General features: G+C 39.5%; 1 protein-coding gene across 2 annotated transcripts in view; it reads right to left on the bottom strand.

Annotated features, from left to right (window-relative positions):
- The window catches only part of PDGFC (platelet derived growth factor C), a 241,276-nt gene that overhangs the window by 6,541 nt on the left and 208,392 nt on the right, over nt 1–26,343 (bottom strand). Inside the window, exons 4-5 of one of the 2 annotated variants that reach the window (XM_040251479.1) lie at nt 9,221–9,431; nt 2,506–2,723 (exon numbers count right to left, since the gene is read on the bottom strand). In XM_040251479.1, the coding sequence (XP_040107413.1) occupies nt 2,506–2,723; nt 9,221–9,431 (429 nt within the window). The remainder of the gene's footprint in view (nt 1–2,505; nt 2,724–9,220; nt 9,432–26,343) is intronic. The other variant, XM_040251480.1, reaches the window with a different exon arrangement.

Genomic DNA, 26,343 nt, shown 5'->3' with positions numbered 1-26,343 from the left:
GTGCAGAAGCTCTGCCCATGACCTTTCCCCAGAGAAGAATTTTACCTGAGATTTTAAAACAGATATTGCACACTCTGTGGCAATTTTCTGGATAACTTTGAAACTAATGGTATTTGAAAAGAAATTTACAAGTATAGGATAGAGGAGGATCCTCTTGATCTGAGGACTGATTCAGCAGCCCCAAAGCCTGACATGGACTCAGCATCTGATAAGCTTGTTTAGAAAAGCTCACAAGACTCCTCTGGCTTTTATAGCTCTTCACAAGTTGGGTCATAAACCCAAGACTTGTCGGCTAAATCATGTCCTCAAATACACTTTCCTTAGTAAGTACCTGCTTTAGAAAGTTCCAAATTGAATAATTTTAGGTGGGGAAAGAGTCACTCCAGTTTATCTCCTACTTTAATCACATCTTTTTACGTTATACCAATCAACTCTAATATCAGCCTACCATTGAGGCATTTTGACTTTAACATGTTTTAGAACAGGACACTGTGGGCCATTCCCCCACTCCATGTCCTCATTTTGTCTTTTGTCTGTAGAAAAACTATTTAAAGAATAAATTTAATAGGAGAAGTGAGAAAATGCAGAAAGGAAAACAGTCAAGTAAAACAAAATAATAATAGTTTAGTCATTAAACAAAGTCAAGGACCTTTAGAGTTCTTCCTCAAGGGCTATAGATAGTATCCTGAGCCATATCCTTTGAGCTGTTTTCTAGACACCAGGTAAAAGAACTTAACTATATGCTCCCCACAAGCACAAGCATATAGATTCTAGACCAGTTGGAACCAGAAGGTTAATGATGTTGACTTCTGATGACCTTACCACCAACCAATCTGAAGAAAGTTCATGAGCTGAAACCATTTCCCTTACCGCGTCTTTAAAAACCTTTTCCTGAAGGCCTTCAGGTGTTCAAGCCTTTTAAACGATAACGACCTGGACTCCTTGTTTGGCACCTATAATAAACATTGTATTTCCTGCACTACAAGCTACAATACTACATTGTATTTCCTGCACTACAAGGGTCAGAAGACTGACTTTACTGCTGGGGAGGGCAAGCAACCCAAGTTTGGTTCAGTAACAGAACTGCCATGTGAAGGGTTTTTTCTCAACTAAATTCCCAGTTCGCAGAGTAGCAAGAAAGCTATCTCCGGGGCAAAGTGGGACTGGGGTTCCTCCTGAAACAGGAATGGAGGGTGTTTCTAGCACAAGGGTCTCTAGATGCATGTGGAATATGAGAGCAAGCAGTCCTACTTATTTTCCAGACTGCCAGTTTTGGATGTTATCTTCTAAAAACTGTCATCTAATAATTGTCAGAGAATAACACCATTAGGAAAAATCGATCCTAGTTTGCATTTATGTAGGCTAAGTGTCCTGATGATAGTTATAGCAAGTTAATAATAGACCTAGGGTAGAAACAGGGACCTTCTATTCTGGAATTCAGTGCTTTCTTCCCATTTAGTCAACTGCCAACACAATGCCAGGGAAGAGCTGGGCAGCCCTGTCACATGAGTGCAGTTTATGACATGACATATTCAGGTTACCCAACAAATGTGGGTTCTGCTGGTGTCTTCATATATAAGAAAAATCATTTCATTTATTAAGTAGATATTTATTTTGTGCCATTCTCTTATTTAGCAGAAAAAATAAAAACAAACGAAGCCATACTGAAATGAAGTTAGGAGGCAGACTTTGGTTTGGTTTTGTAAAAATTAAAGTTTGTAAAACATGTTTTGTAAAGACTGAAGTTGAGCCATCAAAAAAGGATTGCTTCCTGATGTGTGAAAGCTATGTGCTGCTAGAGAGGGTGGCAGGGGGTATAACTGGGGATAATTAATAAGAATTTTAAATGTTTAAGCTCTAACATTACCAAGGCTCTGAAAACCAAAAATTACTAATATTTCCTATTGTATTTTCCTTAATTACATAGGATAAAGATAAAGAAGAACGAAGAATCCATGAAGGTTTAACATACTATTTGGGGCCACATGAATAATAGGAAGACACAATATAAAAGATGAATAATAGGAAGTATAATTATGAATATGTTCTTGGGATTTATATGTTAGCACTGTCCCAAATGGAAAAATAAACATCAAAGATCTCTCTTCTCCAGAATAGACCATAATTTACCTCCAAGTTTGTCTTTAAAATATTTTCCCTTGATATTTTGAAAAGGTGAAAATGTCATCCATTTTCCCCCATCCAGAAGAACATATTGTGTTTTTTCTATGAGGAAAAAGTCCCCTGATCACCCGTGATTGTCCATTTGGAGGACAAGCTGTCCAAATCCCTGTCCAAATCCCTCATGTCTGGCTTTCTGAGTTCAAGGTTCTAATTTTTAAAAGTAATAAATAAAAACAGGAACCCTTGGTGGTTTGGTTTTGTTTGGTTTCCCTGAATATGACCTCTCCTTTAAAACAATAAGCCTTCTCCGATGCACTGCTTTATGATATTCTGGGACACAACCCCCAAGTGAAAGACCAGGAAAGGCAAGGACGTCCGTACCTCGTGATACTTCTTGGTGACCTTGCTGGGGACACACTGACACTCGCTGCAGGTGTGCAGGCAGCACGCGCAGTTCCCGCCACAGCGCTTCACCAGGAGGCAGCCAGGCCAGAAGATGGTGTCGGTCCTCTTCAGCTCCTCCCGGACGGACACAGAGAAGTTGCGGGGCGTGCAGCTGTAGAGCCGCACCTCCTCCTTGAGCAGGTTCAGGTCCACCACTGCGGGGCACACAGGGATCCAAGAGGAGGTGAGCTCTGAGCCTGAGGCACTTCACTAAGCTCTTTTTTTCTCACACAGAAATCTATTTCATGAACCTTAACAATGACCCTAATTATTTAACCAGGTCTTAGGGTGATGCAGCTTGTGCGCTGGACTTCTATTTTATGGCAAACACAGCTTACTTGTGACCCAGGGATGGTTGAGAGGTAGCATTGTGCAGAGTTGATGGAGCCAACAGAAACAGTTAAGAGCTAAACATAGGAAACTTTGCAGGAAAAAATGGGGCTACATCTTCCAACCTTTGGAAAAAAAGCAAATATGGGACACGTTGGAGGGAAGAATAGAATGTAAAACGAATGCTTCGATGAAAAAATAAATCCAAGTTTTAGAAGGATGACAAGCTCATGCAATGAATGAAGAATGAAGTTTAGAAACTTGCTGGCAGAACTTTACATGAATCATAGAATGTGAAAAGGAATGAAGAAAATGAGTTTTTGAAGACAGCTGAGTGGACCAGGAATGAAAAAGAAGACACCTTTTAAAAGAGCAGGAGTTGTTGGAAAGCATTGCTTTTGGCGTGTTGATTAGTTTATGGACTTGGAAATTTAGATTAACTAGATTCCTTCAGATTTGTAGTCTCCTTTTAATGGATGGAAGTAATGTCTAATTTATAACCATTGTCTCTATTCTTTTAGTAACTTGGTTAACTATGTTGTGCTTTATTCTTTAGAATATCTACTTATGAAGAGAAAAAAGTATCCTTTTATTAATTGTTGCAGTAAATTCTCAAAGAACCATTGCTTTTAACTACAAGATGACATTGCCTCAGTTAAATTATATCAAAATAACATGTCATGTTTAGTATGAACTATATATAAAATATGAAGTAGTTGATAATTACTAGGATAAGCATTTCTAAAATAATCTTTATTTCTGGTTTAAGGCTTTGCCTTTTCCCCTAGAAATATTCAAATAAAAGCAATTCCAATAAAATTGAAGTTTTAATAATATATAATCCATCAGAGTTTTTTCCGTCAGTTCAGTTCAGTTCAGTCACTTAGTCGTGTCCGACTCTTTGCGACCCCATGAACCGCAGCAGACCAGGCCTCCCAGTCCATCACCAACTCCCACAGTTTACCCAAACTCATGTCCACTGAGTCGGTGATGCCATCTAACCATCTCATCCTTTGTCGTCCCTTTTTCCTCCTGTCTTCAATCTTTCCCAGCATCAGGGTCATTTCAAATGAATCACCTCTTCGCATCAGGTGGCCAAAATATTGGAGCTTCACCTTCAACATCAGTCCTTCCAAAGAATACCCAGGACTGATTTCCTTTAGGATGGACTGGTTTGATCTCTTTGCAGTCCGAAGGACCCTCAAGAGTCTTCTCCAACACCACAGTTCAAAAGTATCAATTCTTCGGTGCTCAGCTTTCTTTGTAGTCCAACTCTCACATCCATACATGACTACTGGAAAAACCATAACCTTGACTGGACAGATCTTTGCTGACAAAGTAATGTCTCTGCTTTTGAATATGCTGTCTAGGTTGGTCATGACTTTCCTTCCATGGAGTAAGCATCATTTAATGTCATGGCTGCAGTCACCATCTGCAGTGACTTTGGAGCTGTCAAAAATAAAGTGTGACACTGTTTTCACTGTTTCCCCATCTATTTGCCATGAAGTGACAGGAGTGGATGCCATGATCTTCGTTTTCTGAATGCTGAGGTTTAAGCCAACTTTTTCACTCTCCTCTTTCACTTTCATCAAGAGGCTTTTTAGTTCCTCTTCAATTTTTGTCATAAGGGTGGTGTCATCTTCACATCTGAGGTTATTGATATTTCTCCCGGCAATCTTGATTCCAGCTTGTGTTTCCTCCAGCCCAGCGATTCTCATGATATACTCTGCATAGAAGTTAAATAAGCAGGGTGACAATATACAGCCTTGACGTACTCCTTTTCCTATTTGGAACCAGTCTGTTTTCCATGTCCAGTTCTAACTGTTGCTTCCTGACCTGCATACAGGTTTCTCAAGAGGCAGGTCAGGTGGTCTGGTATTCCCATCTCACTCAGAATTTTCCACACTTTATTGTGATCCACACAGTCAAACGCTTTGGCATAGTCAATAAAGCAGAAATAGATGTTTTTCTGGAACTGTCTTGCTTTTTCCATGATTCAGCGGATGTTGGCAATTTGATCTCTGGTTCCTCTGTCTTTTCTAAAACCAGCTTGAACATCAGGAAGTTCACAGTTGACGTATTGCTGAAGCCTGGCTTGGAGAATGTTGAGCATTACTTTACTAGCGTGTGAGATGAGTGCAATTGTGTGGTAGTTTGAGCATTCTTTGGCATTGCCTTTCTTTGGAATTAGAATAAAAACTGACCTTTTCCAGTCCTGTGGCCACTGCTGAGTTTTCCAAATTTGCTGGCAAATTGAGTGAAGCATTTTCACAGCATCATCTTTTAGGATTTGAAGTAGCTCAACTGGAATTCCATCATCTCCACTAGCTTTGTTCATAGTGATTCTTCCTAAGGCCCACTTGAGTTCGCATTCCAGGATATCTGGCTCTTGGTGAATGATCACACCACCATGGTTATCTGGGTCATGAAGATCTTTTTTGTACAGTTCTTCTGTGTATTCTTGCCACCTCTTCTTAATATCTTCTGCTTCTGTTAGGTCCATACCATTTCTGTCCTTTATTAGGCCCATCTTTGCATGAAATGTTCCCTTGGTATCTCTAATTTTCTTGAAGAGATCTCTAGTCTTTCCTATTCTATTGTTTTCCTCTATTTCTTTGCATTGATCACAGAGGAAGGCTTTTGTATCTCTCCTTGTTATTCTTTGGAACTCTGCATTCAAATGGGTATATCTTTCCTTTTCTCCTTTGTTTTTCGCCTCTCTTCTTTTCACAGCTATTTGTAAGGCCTCCCCAGACAGCCATTTTGCTTTTTAACATTTGTTTTATTAAAATTTAGGAACATTATCTAAAATATAAGAGCTATGTTAAGTATATTTTCATTAATACTGATAACATTATAAATAATATTTTCTGGCCAAAGTTAACTTCAGATAATAATAATCCAGTTGTAAAAATTAACTGACTAATATTTGAAAATATTTTAAAAATGACAAGGTAAGTAAGAATCAAATGCTTGCTTTCTTAAGCTATGTTTTACTTGTGTATGTGGTCAAGTTTTTCTAAAATGTCAAAATAAGTCAAGGTAAGTATTTTTAAGAAATACATACAAAATTCTGTATATGCAGTTGTAAATTATAAACACATGTAAACTATACAATTGACTAAAATTGGTCAAGAACAGGGAAACACCAAGGAAATGGTAATTTCATAGGTTCATTTTAGCCTCATTCAGCTAAAAATTATTTTTTCCAATTCAACAGAAAAATAACTGCTTTATTTGAGTATCTAAAGTTTTCCCTTTCATCTGAAAAATGATCCTGTGTAAGTAAAACTTTTAAATATGAAGAGGAAATGAATTCATTCTTTTAAGTGCCATTAAAGACCAACTTCGTTCTAATAAAATTAATGAGATAATTAGGTTAAGTGATGTCACCTGTTTTATCTGATTTCATTTTGCTGGACTAACAGTCTATGTACATTCTGCTCTTTAACTGTCAACGCTATATAGGAGCGTCTTTGAATCTTTTCTCTAGAAGTTAATATCTAGGCAAGAAGCGAGAAAACCTAAAACAGACACACACATACAAAAGTCAGTTGCCAAAGTTTTTAATGCTTATTTAAGATTTATACTTCTTTAGAATGTGAATGAAGCTCTTAGCTTTCAAAGGATATTCATCTACCTCAAAGAGTTTTAAACATACTATTTCATGCAACTAGAAAATGAGACTGTATATGTTCCCTTTAAAATGTTTACTTAACCACAATAAAGGTTAGATGGATTTACCAAGTGAACCAAGTTATGATACCTGCTACAATGTGAAAATTTAAACAGACTTTCAACTTAGCTTCCACTCATCTATCATGTTTGACACAAAAGTCAAAAGCCCTTTTTAAGTACTAGTTAAGCCTGACTTTAAAAAAAATGAGTTTTTCTTTTCTGTAGTAGGAAGATATGAATGAATACACTGAATTGGAGGATGAAAGGGAAAATAAAGAAACGGAAAGACATGAATGCAGTCTACTCTAGGCTAAATAAGGACTTTAAATTTAGCATATGTTATTTGAAATTTATGCTTCCTACTGCTAGGACTTCAAACTCATCTAAGCTTCATCAAAATAAGTCATGTAACTATAATTGGTGTCATGAATTCATCAAATATTGTGTAGAATACCTAAGCCAAAAAAAAAGGAAGAAAAACAGAGAAAGATCATGCATGAACACACACTTTTGTTTAACTTTACTATTATGAAGTTTCCCTCTACAAAATATTTGTAAAGTAAACTTAGCCTTCAGATGCTTTATTTTCTTTTTGTGACTACTAAGATGATGCATGCATGAGCTTGTCTTTCTAAAGAATGAAGATGTGAAGCTTGTCATCAATGAACACTGTTTTTCTAATACCTATTTCCTTGTTCAGATTCATAAATATTACAAGTTTTACTAAAAAGAACACTGGTTAAGAAAAAGAAAAAGAAAAAAACCCACCATGATCACATTTTACTTGGTCAGTGTTCATTCTTTTAAGACATTCAGCCCAGGGAAATTCTGACTGTATTGCAATCTGAGGGTGGTCTTTCTAAGATGAATGTGGTAACACTGTGATATGTTTATTCTATGGAAAATCTCTTTCGATGTCTAATTAGAAGCTTTTAAACGTTTTACTCCTCGTTCCTTTGTAGAGAGACTCTGGGAGGGAGTTGGTTTTGTCTACATAGATGTTATCCCACACCTGCATTTTAGTTTATGTAAAGTTCCAAAAATATACACTGCTTTTCTCACACTTACCGTATGCTTAAAAAGTTAATAGATTTGGCAAACTGCAAAGGGCTTCAATTTGGAAAGTGTTAAATGAATATTTGAAAGATCTGGTTCAATGCTGGGTCTTTTAAATACACCCTAGCCTCTGGCCAAATCATCACTGAGCACCACGTGGAGAGATACAGGCACATGGGCATGGCTGGAGGGGAGATTTGCAGGTTCCCATCCCAAGAACAGCTGTCAAAAAACTCGATCTGAGCTCAGAACCCAGCTGACTCCCTCTGCTTCTTACAGATCCACTCGATAATCTACTCCAAATTTGCTAACAAAGGATGTATTCAGGGGCGTTGCAGCCAGCCTCACAAATCTCCATCTTCCCGTTCTTGAGCAGGAGGGAAGGGAAGTGCTGTTGGTGAGTTATTCATCAAGATCACATCTTGTAAAATATGTAACAGCTTTCAGGATCTGGACAAGATTCGGCTGCCTCTGGACAAGATTTCCAATATTGTTGAGAGGGAACCGGGGCTGCTGGCCCAGCAGAATACCATGCTGGGCAAGTCTCAACAGGATCTGCTGAGATGGAAGGTCCTGATCAGAAGGGGTGCAGCTCTAAGGAGGAAAGGGTGGGAATAGGGTTTCTTTCTGAAGAACACGTCTGATGCAATCTGCCCCTGTGAGTTGCTCAAATTAACTAAATATTCTGCTTTCTATAGACATTCTACAGACTGTTCTTCCATTTGTAAAAGACTCTAGGTAGATTTTAAGTATCTGCCAGACTGAAACAGATTTTCTGAGGGTATTATAATTAGACAGTTGCATTTTCATTTGTGTCTGACAGGGATGCTTTCCAATGTTAGTGTTACTAGGAAAGTTAGCAGACCTTAGAGCAAATTCTGTTACCATTATTTCTAATTTCTTGACTATATGGAATTAAGTTTAATTATCAACACTTTAACTCTTGGAAGGAGATACACTCATGTAGTCAAAAGTGATCATTTCAAACATATTTATACAGAGGAAGAATCATCATGGTGTGAGTTCTTTTAGAACATTATTTTCTTACAGTGATTCCTATCTTGGAAACTACTAGGTCTGTTTTCTGGGGAGCCATGGTTATTTTTCATAGTATTTAGAAAAGTTTCTAGGCTTAGGAAATGGAAATGGATATAATTCTGTTTCAGGAGACATGCTAGACAAAGATTTTAATAGAGCTTTCCCCTTTTCTAGCCCCGAACATGGCTCAGCAACTATGGTAATTTCTGCTGAATCTCTAATTTAATATACACCAAATATTGTTTGAATAAGCAACAATTCTTGTGAAAAGTAACAGAGGACTTCATCAACATGATATTTTTGAATTAAAGAAATAACAGGCATTTTCAGCAAAAGCATCTCTTAAATCTCCCATACGCAGTCAGAAGAGTCTCCTTTTATGTGCATTTTCATTTAATATGTAAATATGCTCAAATATTAAGAAAATGGAGCATTTAACGTTATCAAGGAAGAATTTTAAACTCTACTCATTAGACGGTATGGCAGAAGAATCCAAAACATGAGCTGCTAAGAAAATTAGATGAGGTTCTAATCTGAAGAGAGAGCTTACCTCTGGATTTTCTTCCAAACACGAAATTCTTGCCCAGCAGTTGCAAAGAAGTGGGCCTGTAGAGATCTTCTAAGTCTAATTGCCATCTGTCTGGTTCAAGATACCGAATGAGGTCTTCCAAGGTGCTAAAGGCAGTGACGGCGTTATTCAGGAGGTCCAGTGGCAAGGCTGAGGCGGGCAGCGAGGATGGACTCACAGTTTCTGTGAGCTGCTGAAAGGAAAATGAAGCCAGCGTTAGGTGGACTCTGTTTTAAAAATGACCACTGGACTCAGGCACGGGGTTAGGTAGTGAGACTATGGCTGAAAACACAGGGAAGTGAAATTTTATTCAACCTCAATGACCAGTAATAATTGATACTTTGCAAAGATTTCATGTCGATGAACTTGGATGGTGTTTCTATGGAGGATTTTCAATAGGGAAGACATCCACTTTTGTTAACACAGACCATGGTGGGTGTGGGTACCTGCTGTTACACAAAACAGAGGATGCCTCTGTGGTCCAGTTATGGACTTAACAGTGGAAGCCTTAAAAGAGTTTATCACTTTTTTCCTTCGTTTTCCACTTTTCATCTTCCTGATTCTTGGAAATCACCTGGTGGGTTTATTAATGATTGTCAGAGGAATGAAAACTTTAATATAAAGTGATTGATCCATGAAGAATATGAATAAATTGTAAGTGAAACACCTTTGACATTGGAGAAGAACTTGTTAATCAAGATAGGAAACATCCAAATCATAAAAGAGAACTTTGATAAATTTGCCTAAAATTTTTAAATAAGCAGAGTTAAAATACAGACACTGGGAGAATACCTTGGCAAACCACATACTTGCCACAGGATAGAGAAATAAAACAAAGTCAATAGAAAATGGGTAAATTCCAGACAAGAAGTTTGAATGGCCACTAGACATCATACACACAAAAGAGATACTATTTCACTTATAGGAGATTGGTGAACATTTAAAAGAAAGGATTGCCAAGGATATGACTGAAATGAAATTTCTCTGCTCTGCCTGCAGAAGTGAGTATTAATTGGCACCACTGTAGTTGATGTAACTAATATGCACAGGATACTAGAGTTGAAGATGGATACATCCCATGTCCCTATAATTCACTTTCGAGGTTATAGCCTTTTATTTGTGCATATGAAGTATGTGTGCAGGAATGTCAATTCATCAGTGCTGAAAAGGAGCAAATCAAAACAACCTAAAATGCTCAGGTATGGATTAAAATACACCATTTTAAATGACAAGCATCAAAATAAGACAATAATTTCAATAAAAGTTCAAAAGTAATATCCCCTTCCCCGGTTTTTAAAGTGGACTAAGGGTGAGGTGTGGTAGACCAGAACTGAAATCAAAATAGACAAAATAAATACAGGAACAAATGCTCCACCTCACATTTAAAATTTATGTATTTACTTACAGAGGAAGGAAAAGGAATAGTATGAAATAAAGCATTTACACTGACTGATGTTTATTACAGTAAAATTCATAATAACAAAAATCTAGACTTACAATAGTGGAATAGCTAATAACCTTGCACTCATAATCTGAAATAGTGGGACAGACACTAAAAATGAGGTTCTCTAGTAAGATGTGGAAGCAATCTAAATGTCCATTGACAGATGAATGGATAAAGAAGATGTGGTACATGTATACAGTGGAATATTACTCAGCCATGAAAAGAACAAAATACTGTTCTCTGCAGCAATATGGATGGACCTAGAGGCTGTCATACTAAGTGAAATAAGTCAGACAGAGAAAGACAAATGCCATATGATATCATTCACACATGGAATCTAAAAATTGATACAAATGAACGTATTTACAAAACAGAAATAGGCTTACAGACATTGAAAACAAACTTATAGTTACCAAAGAGGATGAAGGATAAATTAAGAGTTTAGGATTAATAGATACATGTCATTATATATAAACTAGATAAATAATAAGGACCTACAGTCGGTAAAGAATCTGCCTGCAGTGCAGGAGACCTGGGTTCGATCTCTGGGTTGGGAAGATCCCCTGGAGAAGGAAATGGCAACCCACTCCAGTATTCTTGCCCAGAAAATCTCATGGACAGGGGAGCCTGGTGGACTCCAGTCAATGGGGTCGCAAAGAGTCAGGCACGACTGAGTGACTAACACATACACACACTATATAGCACAGGAAATTATACTCAATATCCTGCAATAAACCATAACAGAAAAGACTATCGATATATACGTATATTTGTATGTATACATATACATACATATATAATTCACTTTACTATATACTAGAAACTGACATAACATTGTAAGTCAAGCATACTGCAATAAAAATGCAGTCCTCTAAAATTTTTTACTAAGAAATAAATGTCTAAAACATAGTAAATGATAAGTAATCCAAGCGCTATCAAACTTAGCATTATTTTACCATGATTTCAACTCACATACTTTGAAACAAAACAAAAAATTAAAAATGCCTAAAATGTCAAGAGTATTCATATGCAGTTTTAATGTATATGACAACAGGTGAATTTCATTTTCTTCCTTCAGTTTCAGTTCAGTTTAGTTGCTCAGTTGTAACTGTGTATTTTAAGCATTTTTTATAATAAGTATGGATTCTTTTTGGAGATCAGGTAAAAATGGTAACATTTGCCGTAATTAAAAAAAACACTATTATATCAGCTCTTCCTTTTCATCTTCATTACTCAGATCTCAGGCAGAAGCTGAAAACCATGGACTATATTTAGGAGCCTGTAAATCTGTCTCCTTGTCTTCAATCTTCCCTTATTCCTTTTATCCTATGCTGCATAACCCTGGGTTAATCTACCTAAAATAAGCTATCGCCGATCATGGGATGAATCTGGACAAGTGCCTAGAGTGATTTCTCATCTGGAGGATAACATTCAAATTCCTTACACTGTACTCAGGAGCCTCACCACCTGACCCTCACTCACCTTTCTCATCTAATCCTCCACTCATCAAAGACAAGCACATTTTGTCCCAATCAATCTAGTCTCCTTACTGACTGCTGCACATGTCATATTCCTGACCTTGACCTGTACCCTTGCTAATGCTGTTGCCCTGCTCCCGTGAGCACAACTCTGTCTTGTGATCTGCATAATAAATCTTGACCATTTATAACAGCCTTCCTTGAAACCCAACTCATCCATGAAAACTTCTCCAGTAACAGAGCCATGGCTGCCCTCAATACAGCAATTGTGTTAATCTGGAAAAGACCCCGTCTCTGGACTGTCCTGTGGGCACAGGGGTTGAAAAGCAGAAGCTCCACTGTCATTCAGAAAAAAGGGCATTCATTCTCTGGGGCAGACCAGCCTCTGTTGGGACTCATAGCTTCGTGGGTCCAGAGCCCCTCTTGCCTCTGGTGGTGGTGGTAGTGGGTTTATAAAGGCTGATCAGTAGATACGAATCTGTTGACTTTTGCTCAACATTGATTTCGTTCTTATTTTAAAGATCTACTTTCAAGAATGTCAAAATTCTGGCTCAACTATTAGCACTAAGATGTTTTTCATTATAATAACCAACTTTTAAGAGTAAAAACGAAATTTAATATATTCCTCTTTACTACCAGAATGTTTTGTCTAAGAAATGAAAAATTGCTTTGACAGAGTACTACTGTGATTTATATATAAATAAGCAATTATCTAATAAAAGTGCTCATTACTAGGTTAATCAATTTGGTTAATATTGATGTAGTTTATAAAGTGAAAAAGTTGATGCCATGTTTTTGAAAAATTTCAAACTATCAGCCAAAATGTGTATTACTCAAAGAATAATTGAGTTATGGCTCATGACTATGATGAAACAAATCAATTGTGTCAATCTACATACAGAGAATAAATGTATAGAAAGCCAACACAAAATGAATCAATATATTATTGATTAAAGTGTCAGGTTATGGATGTATATTTTAGGCAGGATATAGGATTATATATGTTCTGGAGTTGACTTATTTTGCTTCCAAGTCTGTTGGAAATGTAGTGAATTCCTTCAAGAACAATGAAAAGTTCCAACTAAAATCAGTACTGCTGAGATAAAGTTTAAAGTAGCTATACAGTAAAAGAAAAACAAAATAGTTCTGTAATGTTGGACAAACAGAACATGCACATCCTGAGTTCAATGAGGTATCTGAATAACAGTCCCCTCAAGTGACCAAGGGAACCAAACCACCTGATAAATGTTACTGCATGCAGATATTGGTGCTAAGTGTCCACACTTTTAAAGATATAATTTAAAATAATGCTTAAAAAAGATAACCACACACACATGCATACATGTAGGCACACAGGGAAGTCCCCATCTAAAGAAAAAAAAAAGAGGAGGGGAGAATTAACTTACTTCCCCTTGGATTCAAACATTCAATCTCTGGGACAGAAGAGAGGAAGTGGTGCTTTTCTTTTTTAAGGGCTTTCTCATGACTGTCACCCACCCACTGGTTCAAGGAACATTCAGATTGTTCACTTTTGAGGTTCTGCTTTTCTAAGTAGTCCAAAGGGATTTTCAGAGAAAAGGGAGAGCAGCAGAAAAAAAAACGAAGTTAGAGGGAAAGATATCTTCTACCGTTTTTAATTTTTAATTTCTCCTTGAACCCAAAACTCCACTTTCTAGTACAAGCTCAGAGCCTTTCTCCCATTTTAAGTGTCTAGCAAGTTCTAACAATACCTCTGCTGTATAAAAATACCTAGCGGAGTGGGGTGGGGAGGTAGGTGTAAGGGAAGCTTAAGAGAAAGGGGACGTATGTATACCTAGGTGGCTGAATCATGCAGATGTATAGCAGAAGCCATCACAATATTGTAAAGTAATTATCCTCCAATTAAAAACAAAATTAAAAAAAGACATAATTGAGCAGAGTGGCTTGAACAGTTCCTTTAGTCACTATGGAAACAGACACCTACTTCTAGGCTTTGGATCGTGCTGAGACTACTCAGTGGATGACAACGGCCAGAAATGGTAAGCAGAGTTTTCTGGTTTCTGTAATGTACTAGCTAAATCAATATCCCTACTTCAATAAGCCAGAAAAGGGCTTTTCTGCTATTAACTGCAGCGTTGCAGCAATAACGTAGTGGAAAACCTAATCCTATTGTTGTTCAGTCGCTAAGTCATGTTCCACTCTTTGGGACTTCATGGACTATAGCAGGCCAGGCTCCTCTGTCCCCCACCATCTCCTGGAGTTTGCTCAAATTCATGTTCATTGAGTCAGTGATGCTGTCTAACCATGTCATCCTCTGCTGCCTCCTTCTCCATTTGCCTTCAATCTTTCCCAATGCAGAACTTAATACCAGCCTAGACCTTTTTGGGCACAGAACTTTGCAAAGACAGATTGTGAAAGAGGAGAAAAGAGATCTGAAATCTCTGTGCAATGAATTGTCCTGTCCAACCATTTCTAGAATGTCAGGATCATGAGTCATGATCCTACACAAGATGAAGTTTCTCAAGTCCTCAAAGAAGGTCAGTCTGAGTGGCGACATGATGTGAGCAAAGATCCTGTGAGGAGCTACTACGTCAGGAAAGGGAATTTCCCTCTCCTGGAGCTACTAGGTCAGGAGAAGGAATTTCCACAAATACTGTAACTCATGAGAGCCTCAGTTTTCCCTTCTGTAAAGCAGGGCTGCTACACCCAGAGCCTTTAATTTTCTTTCCTTCCTTTAAATTAAAAATTCTATGTCATTGCAGGATACAAGAGAGTCCGTTTTCTCCCCACTCTCGCCAACACCTCCATCTCTTGTCTTCTTGACGATGACCGTCCTAACAGGCGTGAGGTGACAGTTCACTGTGGCTTTGGTATACACTTCCCAAATGGTGAGTGATGTTCAGCATCTTTTCATGTACTGTTGGCCATCTGTCTGTCTTCTTTGGAAAAATTTCTATTAAACTTCTCTGCCCATCTTAAAGTTGGATTTTTGTATTGTTTCATTGGTTATTGAGTTTCATGAGTTCTCTACACATTTTGTATATCAACACCTTATCCAATATCTGGTATGCACATGTTTTATCCCATTTCACAGGTTGCCTTTTGATTCTGAGTAGCTTAATGGCAACCCACTCCAGTATTCTTGCCTGGAAAATCCCATGGGTGGAGGAACCTGGTAGGCTACATTCCATGGGGTCGCAGAGTCAGACATGACCAAGTGACTTCACTTCACTTTTAATGTACAGAAGATTTGGTTTTAGTTCAATAAAGTCCTCCTCGTTTGATTTTTGCTTCGGGTGTTGTACTTTTTGTGTCATTTCCAAAATATCCTTATGAACTGTTAGTGGGTATGTAAATTTGTTTAGCCACTACAGAAAACAGTAGGGAAGGTTAGCAAAAAAAGAAAAATTGAACTGCCATTTGATCTAGCAATTCTGGGTTCTGGGTTTGAAAGAAGAAGCAATTTGTAGGAAGAAGTCCTTCACAGAACAGGACATTTGGACACAGACATGCAGAAAGGAAAGCCCACTTGAAGGCACCGGGAGAAGGTGGCTGTCTACTAGCCAAGGAAAGAGGCCTCGTAAGAAACCAATCTTGCTGACACCTTGATCTCCAACTTCCAGCTTTCAGAACTGTGAGAAAATCAATTTGAAGTTTAAGCCACCCAGCCTGTGGTACTTTGTTAACAGCAGTCCTGGCAGACTAAAACACACTGTCATGAAATTCCCGACTTAATATTGATTACAGCAGCAAACAGAGGTTAATGTTATACCATGTCCATTAAGTCATTTAACAAACATTTATTAAAAAGCCCATCACGTGGGCTCTGTGAGCAAAACAGACCAAAATTCTCGCTCTTGGGAAGCTTAACGTTTACACGCCAAGTATTCTGTTTCGCAGGAGAGACTTTTTCCCTTTGCCAAAACAAAGCCAAACTGAGAATTTGCTATCAAGAATCACATAAGCAACTCAACAATGTTCAAACAAATCCTGATGAGTGTGGACCATAAAAAGGGAACTTAGTAGGAAAGAACAAATGAAAAACAAATATATTTCTACTTTCATTATTGAAACATAACAGATAGCCCATGGGTTTGGATGAGGTAAGGCCCACGTGGATGGGTGTTATAAGCTCAAGACAGCAAGTTAGTTCCTCTGTTGACTTCTACAGGTTCATTTAAAAATCAGCATATTGGTGGTTTTGTATTTTGATGGCTACCTTAGATATCTTTTGCATTAATTATCATCTCTGTTTTCAGAAAAAAAAAGCTAACTTCCTATTTGGAATAGTACTATCTGAACTGCTTGTAATTCTACGATAAACACTTATCTCAAAAAAAAAAAAAGAGCTTGTCTTTTTATTAGGATTTCTCTGGCGAGCGCCATCTTAAAAATATAAGATTGACAATGAACGTTCCTTGGACAAACACACACATACCAATGTTTACCTTGAGTAGCATAGCAACTGCTGCAAATGTTTAAGACCTGCAAAGATTTATGCTGCAGTTTTTCTAGCCAGGCATACAGGACATTTCAAACTGATAAGGAGCCTTCACTTCAATCATACCTGACAGAAGTATTAGGAATGCAGATTAGGTTTAATTGTTGTAGTAATTAAAACACCAAAGAACAACAAAATAATCATCCAGGTAAGGGAAGAGGAAAAAGCACTCAGCCTTTTGCAGCCTTGTCTTACATCATCCAATCTCAGTTACATCATGTCAAGCTGATATATTGAGCACAGGGCTGCCTTTCAAAGAGCTTAAGAAACAGTGCCTGCAGACAAAAATTTCTGCCAGGAATGACTGACGGGAGGTGCTGTAAAGACACAAGAATGCTATGGAACAATTCACTTAAACACGCTTCTTCCTCCTGCTCATATCTGAATCCATCCCCAAAGTTATCTGGGTTAGGTTTTTAAATTAGTTTTAAGCTAGCAAAGAAAATCAGATGTTTGCATTCATACTCAAGAACAGATGTTTTAATACTGGGTGAGTGATGCAGATTATATATTTAAGTGATAAATCCTCGGGAAAGTGGCCAGTTGCATTCACGTTGAGTTGTAAGACTGAGCGGCTCTTACTCAGAGAGCTTGGCCATGGAATAAACCTTCGTTTGTCTACACAGCCAATCCCAGCGACCATCCAGGCTGAAAAGAGAATCATGTTTATCCTCCAGCACTTAAAAGCTGTCATTTCAAGGCTCAAACCTTGCTTTCCTGGTTTCAGGCAAACCCTGAGTTGCAGCCCTGTTCTGCCTGGGCCCAAATATGGAAAAAGAGATGGCTGGCTTTGTTGAAAACGTAAAAAAAAAAAAGGCAAATGTTTATGTTAGAAGCAGTTTCATACTAAATTAATGGATGAGACTGTTACTGGCCCCATGTTCCAATCAGTGCAAAAAAACCACCATCTGACTAGACTTGCAATCACAACACCATTATCCCCACTCCTCCTGACCTAAAGTTCCTGGTCTATAGTCACCCCACTTAAAGGGTTTCCACCTCCTGCCAGCACCTCAGGGGGGAAGGTCCCCCAGAAACCAGGCCTTCCAAGACAGCTGACTGCAGGCTGGGGAACTGGAACAGGTTTCCACTCCTGAGGTAAAACTGTGAATTAACAGTAACAATCTAGACTGAAAGCTAGGATCCATAGGATAGTTACATAGCATTTTCACAATGGCATCAGTGGGAAGCGAAAATGAAGGTTTTTTTTCCTATTGTGATCTTAAAAATGATTCCTCTGAATCAAAATATGTGACAGGCCTTAAAAAGCTGAAACAACATCTAGCAGCTACTAGTGTTTGACAATAATTTCCCCCTAATCTTATTATACTGAATACTTATGGATTTGCTTATTTCAGTTCTCAAGAAAAGACTAACAGAAAGGAACGTTGGATGAAAAAGGAGGCAAGCTAAGAAGTGTTAAAAGAAAACCATGCCTTCCACGCAACCCTTGTGCAACACAAACAAGAATCCTTAAGGCTCTTTCTTACAGAAATTTCCCTTGCAGTTAAATATTTATTCAATAAAATATTTAACAGCCATTAAGGGTAACTTGCAGAATGTTTTGTGGGGACCTAGCTGAGAAATGGCATCTATATTAGTGGATATTTTCAATGATCTGTTCAATAAACTGAATAGTCGGATAAGACCCTCAGTTCAGTTCAGTTGAATTCAGTCGCTCAGTTGTGTCCGACTCTTTGCGACCCCATGAATCGCAGCACACTAGGCCTCCCTGACCATCACCAACTCCCGGAGTTCACTCAGACTCATGTCCATTAAGTCAGTGATGCCATTCATCCATCTCATCCTCTGTCGTCCCCTTCTTCTCCTGCCCCCAATCCCTCCCAGCATCAGAGTCTTTTCCAATGAGTCAACTCTTCGCATGAGGTGGCCAAAGGACTGGAGTTTCAGCTTCAGCACCATTCCCTCCAAAGAAATTCCAGGCCTGATCTCCTTCAGAATGGACTGGTTGGATCTCCTTGCAGTCCAAGGGACCCTCAAGAGTCTTCTCCAACACCACCGTTCAAATGCATCAATTCTTCGGTGCTCAGCCTTCTTCACAGTCCAACTCTCACATCCATACATGACCACAGGAAAAATCATAGCCTTGACTAGACGGACCTTAGTCGGCAAAGTAGTATCTCTGCTTTTGAATATGCTATCTAGGTTGGTCACAACTTTTCTTCCAAGACCCTCAACCTCATTCAAATATTGTATGGGTAGGAGATCATACTTGGGGCAAAAAATTAGTCCAGAGTAATTTATTTTAAAATAGCTTGACAACCATGTGGAAAACAGACAGCTAGTGGGAAGCTGCTATATATAGCACAGGGAACTCAACTCAGTGCTCTGTGATGACCTAGAAGGGTGGGAAGTGGGGAAGGGAGGTTGAGGAGGTAGGGGTTGCATGTATACATACAGTCGATTACTGTACAATAGAGATTAACACAACACTGTAAAGCAAATATATTCCAATAAAAATTTTTTTACATGACTTGAAAATATAAAAAGTGTGAGCAAGTAGCTTAGACTGGGGACAGTAATAAGAAGTCCCACTTTGAGGGGAAAAGTGAGATTATCTAATGGAAGTAATTAGCATGGATATAAAGTATGAGAACTGTGGTGTTGGAGAAGACTGTTGCGAGTCCCTTGGACTGCAAGGAGATCAAATCAGTCAATCCTAAAGGAAATCACTCCTGAATATTCATTGGAAGGACTGATGCTGAAGCTGAAACTACAATACTTTGATCACCTAATGCTAAAACTGACTCTTTGGAAAAGACCCTGAAGCTGCAAAAGACCGAAGGCAGGAGGAGAAGGGGACAACAGAGGTGAGATAGTTGGATGTCATCACCGACTCGATGGACATGAGTTTGAGCAAGCTCCGGGAGTTAGTGATGGACAGGCAAGCCTGGCATGCAGCAGTCCACGTGGTCACAAAGAGTTGGACACAACTGAAAGATTAAACTGAAAGTATGCTGTCTTTCAGCTGTCACCCCGACTCCTGCAGCACATTTCCTGAGTCCATCTTGACACCTGGCTCCACCCATCCTTCCCACCTGGAGAGATGAGTCTCCTGGGTCGTGCTGGCCAGGTGCTCCTAGTCACCCACCTCCAGGCTTGGACCTCACCTAACTTCTGCCTGTATTCCTTCCTTGTGTTACCTCACGGAGCTTTGCACATTCCCTGTGACTTACATGCTAACACCAGCTTCCTCTTTGTAGCTAGCTTGCACCTGTGGCTACCACGGTAAAGGGACAATTGTGTGGAGTTGTCCTCTGCTCCTCTTCTTTGCCTGCATCCCGCTTCCCACCTTATCTCGGCTCTACTGTCAGACAAGGGTTAATATCTCTGATAGCATGATTTACAGTAAGAAATACAGGTTTGGTCTTCATTCTGTTTCTGCAGAGTTCCTAAAACCTTTTTAATTTCTGGGAGCAGTGTGTCTTTTGCCGCTAATGAGGTGACTCTTGGCAGCACCTAGGAGGGGTTGATTGCCAGAAGAACCAACCAGGTGACTAGGGGTTTGAGTCTCTTGTCACCTCCCTTCCCCTTTGTCCTCCCCCCGTTCTCACCCCCCGCCACCTTCAGGGAAGGGAGAGAAGCAGGAGGGTGAATGTACTGCCAATGGCCAATGGTTTGATCGATCATGACTATGTAATGAAGCCTCCATGAAAACCCCAAAGGGTGGGGTTCAGATAGCTCTGGGTGAACATGTGGACATTTTGGGAGAGAGATGAGCTTAGTGTATAGAAGCCCAGAGGCATTTCCCCATACCTTACCCTGAGCTTCTTTCTATCTGGTTGTTCTTGAGTTTTATCCTTTTATAATAAACTGATCATCTAGTAAGCAAAATATTTCTCTGAGTTCTGTGAGCCATTATAACAAATTAACGGAATCTGAGGAGAGGGTCGTGGGGACCTCTGATCTCTGGGCAGTCAGTCAGAGTACTGGTGACATCTGAACTCACTATTGCTGTCCAAAATGGAGGAAGCTGTTGGAACCTCCCAACTGTAGCTGGTCGGTCAGAAGCCCAGGTGACAGTTTCTGACGTGGGGAGGGAGGCAGTTTTGTGGGACTGACCTCTTACCCGAGGAATCTGAGTTGAGTGATAGGTAGTACACCCAGCTGGTGATGGAGTATGGCTTCCAACACAAAGTTGGTCTCAGGACCAACCACCCCAAAGAGGATCTGACCACTTTTCACCACTTCCGTGGCTACCACCCTAACATCCAAGTCACCACCTGTAACAGTCTTCTAGCTGGCCTGCCTGTTTTTGCCTTTCCCTTTGTTGACTGAATTTATACAGCTTTACCACAAAAGGTCAAGAGAGTATAGTTAAAATACTATTTAAATTTTACTTTTTCTGAAACATATACCTTCTTTTAAACATTACATTTTTTAAAAAAATGGCCTGTTTTGAAAGATGCTATAGATAACCAGTGAAGCTCAACGGGAGAGGTCTCTACCGAAATCATAACCTTTGTATAGTCCTTATGCTTCTTTAAATCTGCCACTCACACTCTCCTGCCATCCTTCCTTCTATCAGGGGAAAGGCACCCCTTTCTAGCCCTCCCTCAGAGGGCAGATGGTGTAAACCATGGTCTCTGCTTCAAAGCAGGAGAGCCATTCCCACTAGCCCAAGAAGATGGAGCATTTCCATAGATTACACAGTGACCATGTCATTTATGTGTGTGTCTGTAAGGATCACTGTTTAAGGCCTGGATGATATTACTTTTATTAGGAAATTGTAAAAGAATTGAGTAAAATAATATAATTGAAAATTTTAATAAAAATTGAGCTATTGTACAGACTTAAGGAATTATCATATACATTTTTAATTGTACATTTCATTAACCCTGTTTTGTCAGTTTTACTCAACATAAACAATTACTTTTAAAAGTCTAGTTCCTGATTTATGCTGTTTTGTGTTGTATGGAGTGAGTGACTTAGCTATTTAATCCATGTTCATTGACACCAGGCTCAATATCCTTACAACACTGACAGGGCACATCAGAGCCTGCCCTAACCCACAGGGAACATCCTTGTTCAAACTTCTTTATATTCAGTAGCTGTTTTAGGGGAGAAATGGGCATTTAGAGCAACAAGTTCAGTAAGTGCAAGTCTGGGTATGTTCATGGCTACGAATAACTCTATGCTGAGAAAATTGAAAAAAGTATAATAATGTTCATAACTAACATCTCTAGTTTCTGATTTCTGAATTCAAACTGCTTATCTAAAAAGCAGAAATGCAAAATTTCACTCATCAGGCCTACCGTGTAACTGAAATCTTAACAACAGTATATGACAGTGTTTTAAAACAAATTTCTATAAAATAACAAGTCAGCTATGGAGGAAAATACGAAGGACAATTATTTTATGGAGTGTGAGGCCATTTTTCTTTTACATTATTAATCACTCTGTGATACATCTGAAAGCGTTAGTCACTCAGTCATGTCTGATTCTTTGTGATCCTGCCAGTCTCCTCTGTCCATGGAATTCTCCAGGCAAGAATACTGGAGTGGGTAGCCATTCCCTTCTCCAAGGAATCTTCCCAACCCAGGGATCAAACCTGGGTTTCCCGCACTGCGGGCAGATTCTTTACCACTGAACCACCAGGGAAGCCAATGATACAAAGTCTTCCATGACTGTCCACACATCCCAACACTTTCAAAACATAAAGGTATAAGCAGTTACACATTCTTTCTTTCACACCAGTCACTGCACTAAGATGAAACTGTGTTACATGGAACTCTAGGCAGGTCAAAAAAATCATGCAAGGTGGGGAAAAAAAGAGAACATTTTTGTGAAACGTTGCTACTGTTATTCCTAAACACAGCTGAAATCTTTTCCTTCTGCTGATGTCAGTGAGACATGGCTTTGAAAATGGGCAGATGAAACTAACACTGTCCTGCAAACTGTACTATATGATGCAGGTGCTTGGCGAGAATGATGGAGAAGAACAGCCACTGAGCTGAGCTCCTGATGGGCAAATCAATGTTCCCTGCATATGGACTGCAACACTCTTCAAAACTAAGTGCCTTGAAAGCAACTGTGTGTATTTCCAATAAGAAAACAAGAGGCCTACTGAAGAAAACGAATTTGAAGACAGAAGAATTCATATCCGCTGTAGGTAGTTTTATTTATTTCCATAAATTGTATGGAAATAAATTATAAGAGCATTTCTGAAGGGCAGTTGGATGATATTTTCCACAAGCCTTAAAAATGCCTGTTTTCTAAGATCTTGTAAGTTTATGTTCAGAAGTTTATCATAAGGAAATAATCAGAGGTACAATTCAAGAATATTGCTTGTAGCAATATGATTAGAAGAAGTAAAATTAAAATAAAAAATGTTTATAAAAAAGGTAAAAAAAAATGTTCATAATGGGAAGATTGTTAAAAATGTGATTATACCATTTGTGTATACAGTGGTCTATTGTACTGTCAATTTTTCAGTGTGTGTAGCACAATGTAGAAATGAGCCCTGACAGCATGGGGCTATGATGGCCCCTGAGAGCTAAGCCGTAAAACAAAAAAGAATTGACATCACGAACAGTCTGAGACTGGAGAACAATCAGCCTGAGACTTCCTCTGTGTTCCGTAATTTAAGGTTAATAAACCTCTAGAAGTAGCCCCTTTGGTCATCACTCTGAGAAGCAGGGCACCTTCTAGATGCATTTCCCTTCTTGAACGGGAACATCTGGCCTTAAGTAACTGGGTTACTGGACAGCTATGTCTGGCAAGTGAGAAGGGCTGAGAGTTATTTGGAAAAGGGCAACAGGGACTTCTCCCTGGTGGCTCCGTGGTTAATATGTCACTCTTCCAGTGCTGGGGGTGGGTGTTCGATCCCTGGTCAGGGAGCTAGGATTCTGTATGCAGGCTGACAAGGCCAAAAATATAGAAAAAAATTTAAAAAGTTATTTTAGAAAATGCAACAATCACATGTATACAAAAGGCAAAACTCTTCCAACCAGAGTCAACTCACTGGATCATAAAAAAAAAAAAAAACAGTATTTTCTGCATGCAGAAATACCAGACTTTCTACAATACTCAGAAGAGGCCAAGTGACAGTTGAGTTTATTAAAGATCAAGGTACATGATTAGGTATCTTCCCACATGTTTCCTGTCTTGTCCTTATCCTGTTCCCCAACTCTGCCACCCTTTGCCCTAAGTATCCTGTGCTCTGAAACCATCTTTACTCTCTTCATCTCTACCTCCTTCTCTAAAAATTCTCATTCTTTTAGCTGATTTCAACAAGGCTACTGAGGGGGTAATGCTGAAACGAAAACTGTTACAGTATAGAAAAGCAGATACATCCACAACTAATAGGATCTTAATTATTCAAATATGATAATACATATAGTCATTCAATTATTTTTATTTGCTAATTCTGGCAAATAAAAGCTATGACCAACCTAGACAGCATATTAAAAAGAAGAGACATTACTTTGCCAACAAAGGTCCATCTAGTCAAAGCTATGGTTTTTCCAGTGGTCATGTATGGATCTGAGAGTTGGACTATAAAAAAGCTGAGTGCCGAAGAATTGATGCTTTTGAACTGTAATGTTGGAGAAGACTCTTGAGAGTCCCTTGGACTTCAAGGATATCAAACCAGTCAATCCTAAAGGAAATCAGTCCTGAATATTCACTGGATGGACTGATGTTGAAGCTGAAGCTCAGATACTTTGGCCACCCGATGCAAAGAAAAGACCCTGGTGTTGGGAAAAACTGAAGGCAGGAGGAGAAGGGGATGACAGAGGATGAGATGGTTGGATGGCATCACCGACTCGGTGGACATGAGTTTGAGCAAGCTCCGAAAGTTGGTGATGGACAAGGAAGCCTGGCGTGCTGTAACCCATAATATTGCAAAGAGTTGGACATGACTGAGTGACTGAACTGACTGAACTGAATTCTAGCAGCCCAGGTGGGGAGCCATTGGAGAGTTTCAAGCAGAGCCATGTTGTTATTTGAATATATCTGGAAAGGGTTAGTTCACTGCTGTGCTGAAAGCAGACTTCAGGAGAGTACTTGGGAGGTAACTCCATAATTTAAATGGAAAGGCTGAGGAGGCAGTTGGATATTCAAGAAAGGATCTCAGGTTAGGTACAGGGGCTGGATAAATTTCTGAGCCACAGAAGCCATGCAACCGGCTGAGCTTGCAGGATGAATGAATGTTGATGAGGAAGAGATGAGCACCATTACTTCCAAGCCTGGATAAAGAGGTCTTGATTAAAAATGGGAATGACCCTAGTGATGCTCCCATAATTCCATGTCCAAGAGAGAAGGAGGAAGCAGTAAAGGGGACTGAGGTGGGAGGAAACTGGAAACAGTGTAATGATTTATGAAGAGGTGGATAAAGTGCAGCAGGAGGAGATACAGGGTGAGCTCTGTCCAACACTGATGACGTGTGTGATCAGAGAATCAGACACTTGACTTAGCCATATGTGTACTACATCATTTTATATACAGACTCAAGTTGAGCATCCTCAGACTTTGGTACCCAAGGCAGTCCTGGACCAGTCCCATAGGATTCCGAGGGACATCTGTGTGCGTTCATTGGAGACATTACAGGCATGATTTTGGTAGAGAGGGGTGGGGACACAAAGCTTTGCAAGCGTGAGTTTAGGAGAGAATAAAATCAGAGAGATTGGAGAGAGCAAACACAAAGGACGGTTGTGCGGAGTCACTGAGTGGAGAGCAGACGGCAGGCGCAGCGGTTGGATGAGAATGTGGGATCAGGAGAAGGAGAAATAATAGTCTGTTTGTATGCTAAGGGACACGTGCCAATAAGAGGTTAAAAAAAAAAATTAAGACGGTGCAGGAGAGGGAGACAGGGAGCTGGAACCCCAGTAAGTAGATGCAGACAAAAGGAAATAGGAAGGAGGCAGGCAGGCGGGCGGGCAGGTCAGGTGTTCTGGGCTAGGTTGGTAAAGAACAGGATGAGAGCTTGTGATTGCTGGCATTGTCCTTATGAAACAGTAAGCAAAAGCATCATCTGTAAGTTAGGATGGGAAAAATGATGCTCAAACTTTGATGAGACAGAAGGTATCATCCAGTAGAGTTGTGGAGAGTGGGAGGAAGGGCAGGCAAAGAGGTTGTAGAATGACTGTGTGAGTCCAATAGAAGGTGTGAAACTAACATAAGTGCACAGATGATCCTACTAAGACAAGTAAGTTAGGAAGAGAAAGACAAACGCCATGTGGTAACACTGACCTGTGGAATCTAAAGTATGACACAAATAAACAGAGGGTGTGTGCTCAGTTGCGTCCCACTCTTTGCGACCTCATGAACTGTAGCTCGCCAGGTTCCTCTGTCTGTGGGATTTACCCTGGCAAGAATACTGGAGTGGGCTGCCACTTCCTCCTCCAGGGGGATCATCCTGACCCAGGAATCGAACCTGCATCTTCCGCATCTCCTGCACTGCAGGCAGAATCTTTATCACTGAGTCACCCGAACAGAAACAGACTCATAGACATAGAGAACAGGTTTGTGGTTGCCAAGGGGGAGGAGAGGCAGGGGAGGGGTGGAGTGGAAGTTTGGGATTAGCAGATGCAAACTAGTACATATAGAATGGAGAAACACCAAGGTCCAACTGGACAGTACAGAATATTCCATATTCTGTGATGAATCATGATGGGAAAGAATACAAAAAAAAATGTATACACACACACACACACACATATATAACTGAATCATTTTCTGT

The sequence above is a fragment of the Oryx dammah genome, unplaced genomic scaffold (assembly GCF_014754425.2).
Source record: "Oryx dammah isolate SB20612 unplaced genomic scaffold, SCBI_Odam_1.1 HiC_scaffold_12, whole genome shotgun sequence".
NCBI lineage: Eukaryota > Metazoa > Chordata > Mammalia > Artiodactyla > Bovidae > Oryx > Oryx dammah.
This window is presented reverse-complemented; position numbering and strand designations above follow the sequence as displayed.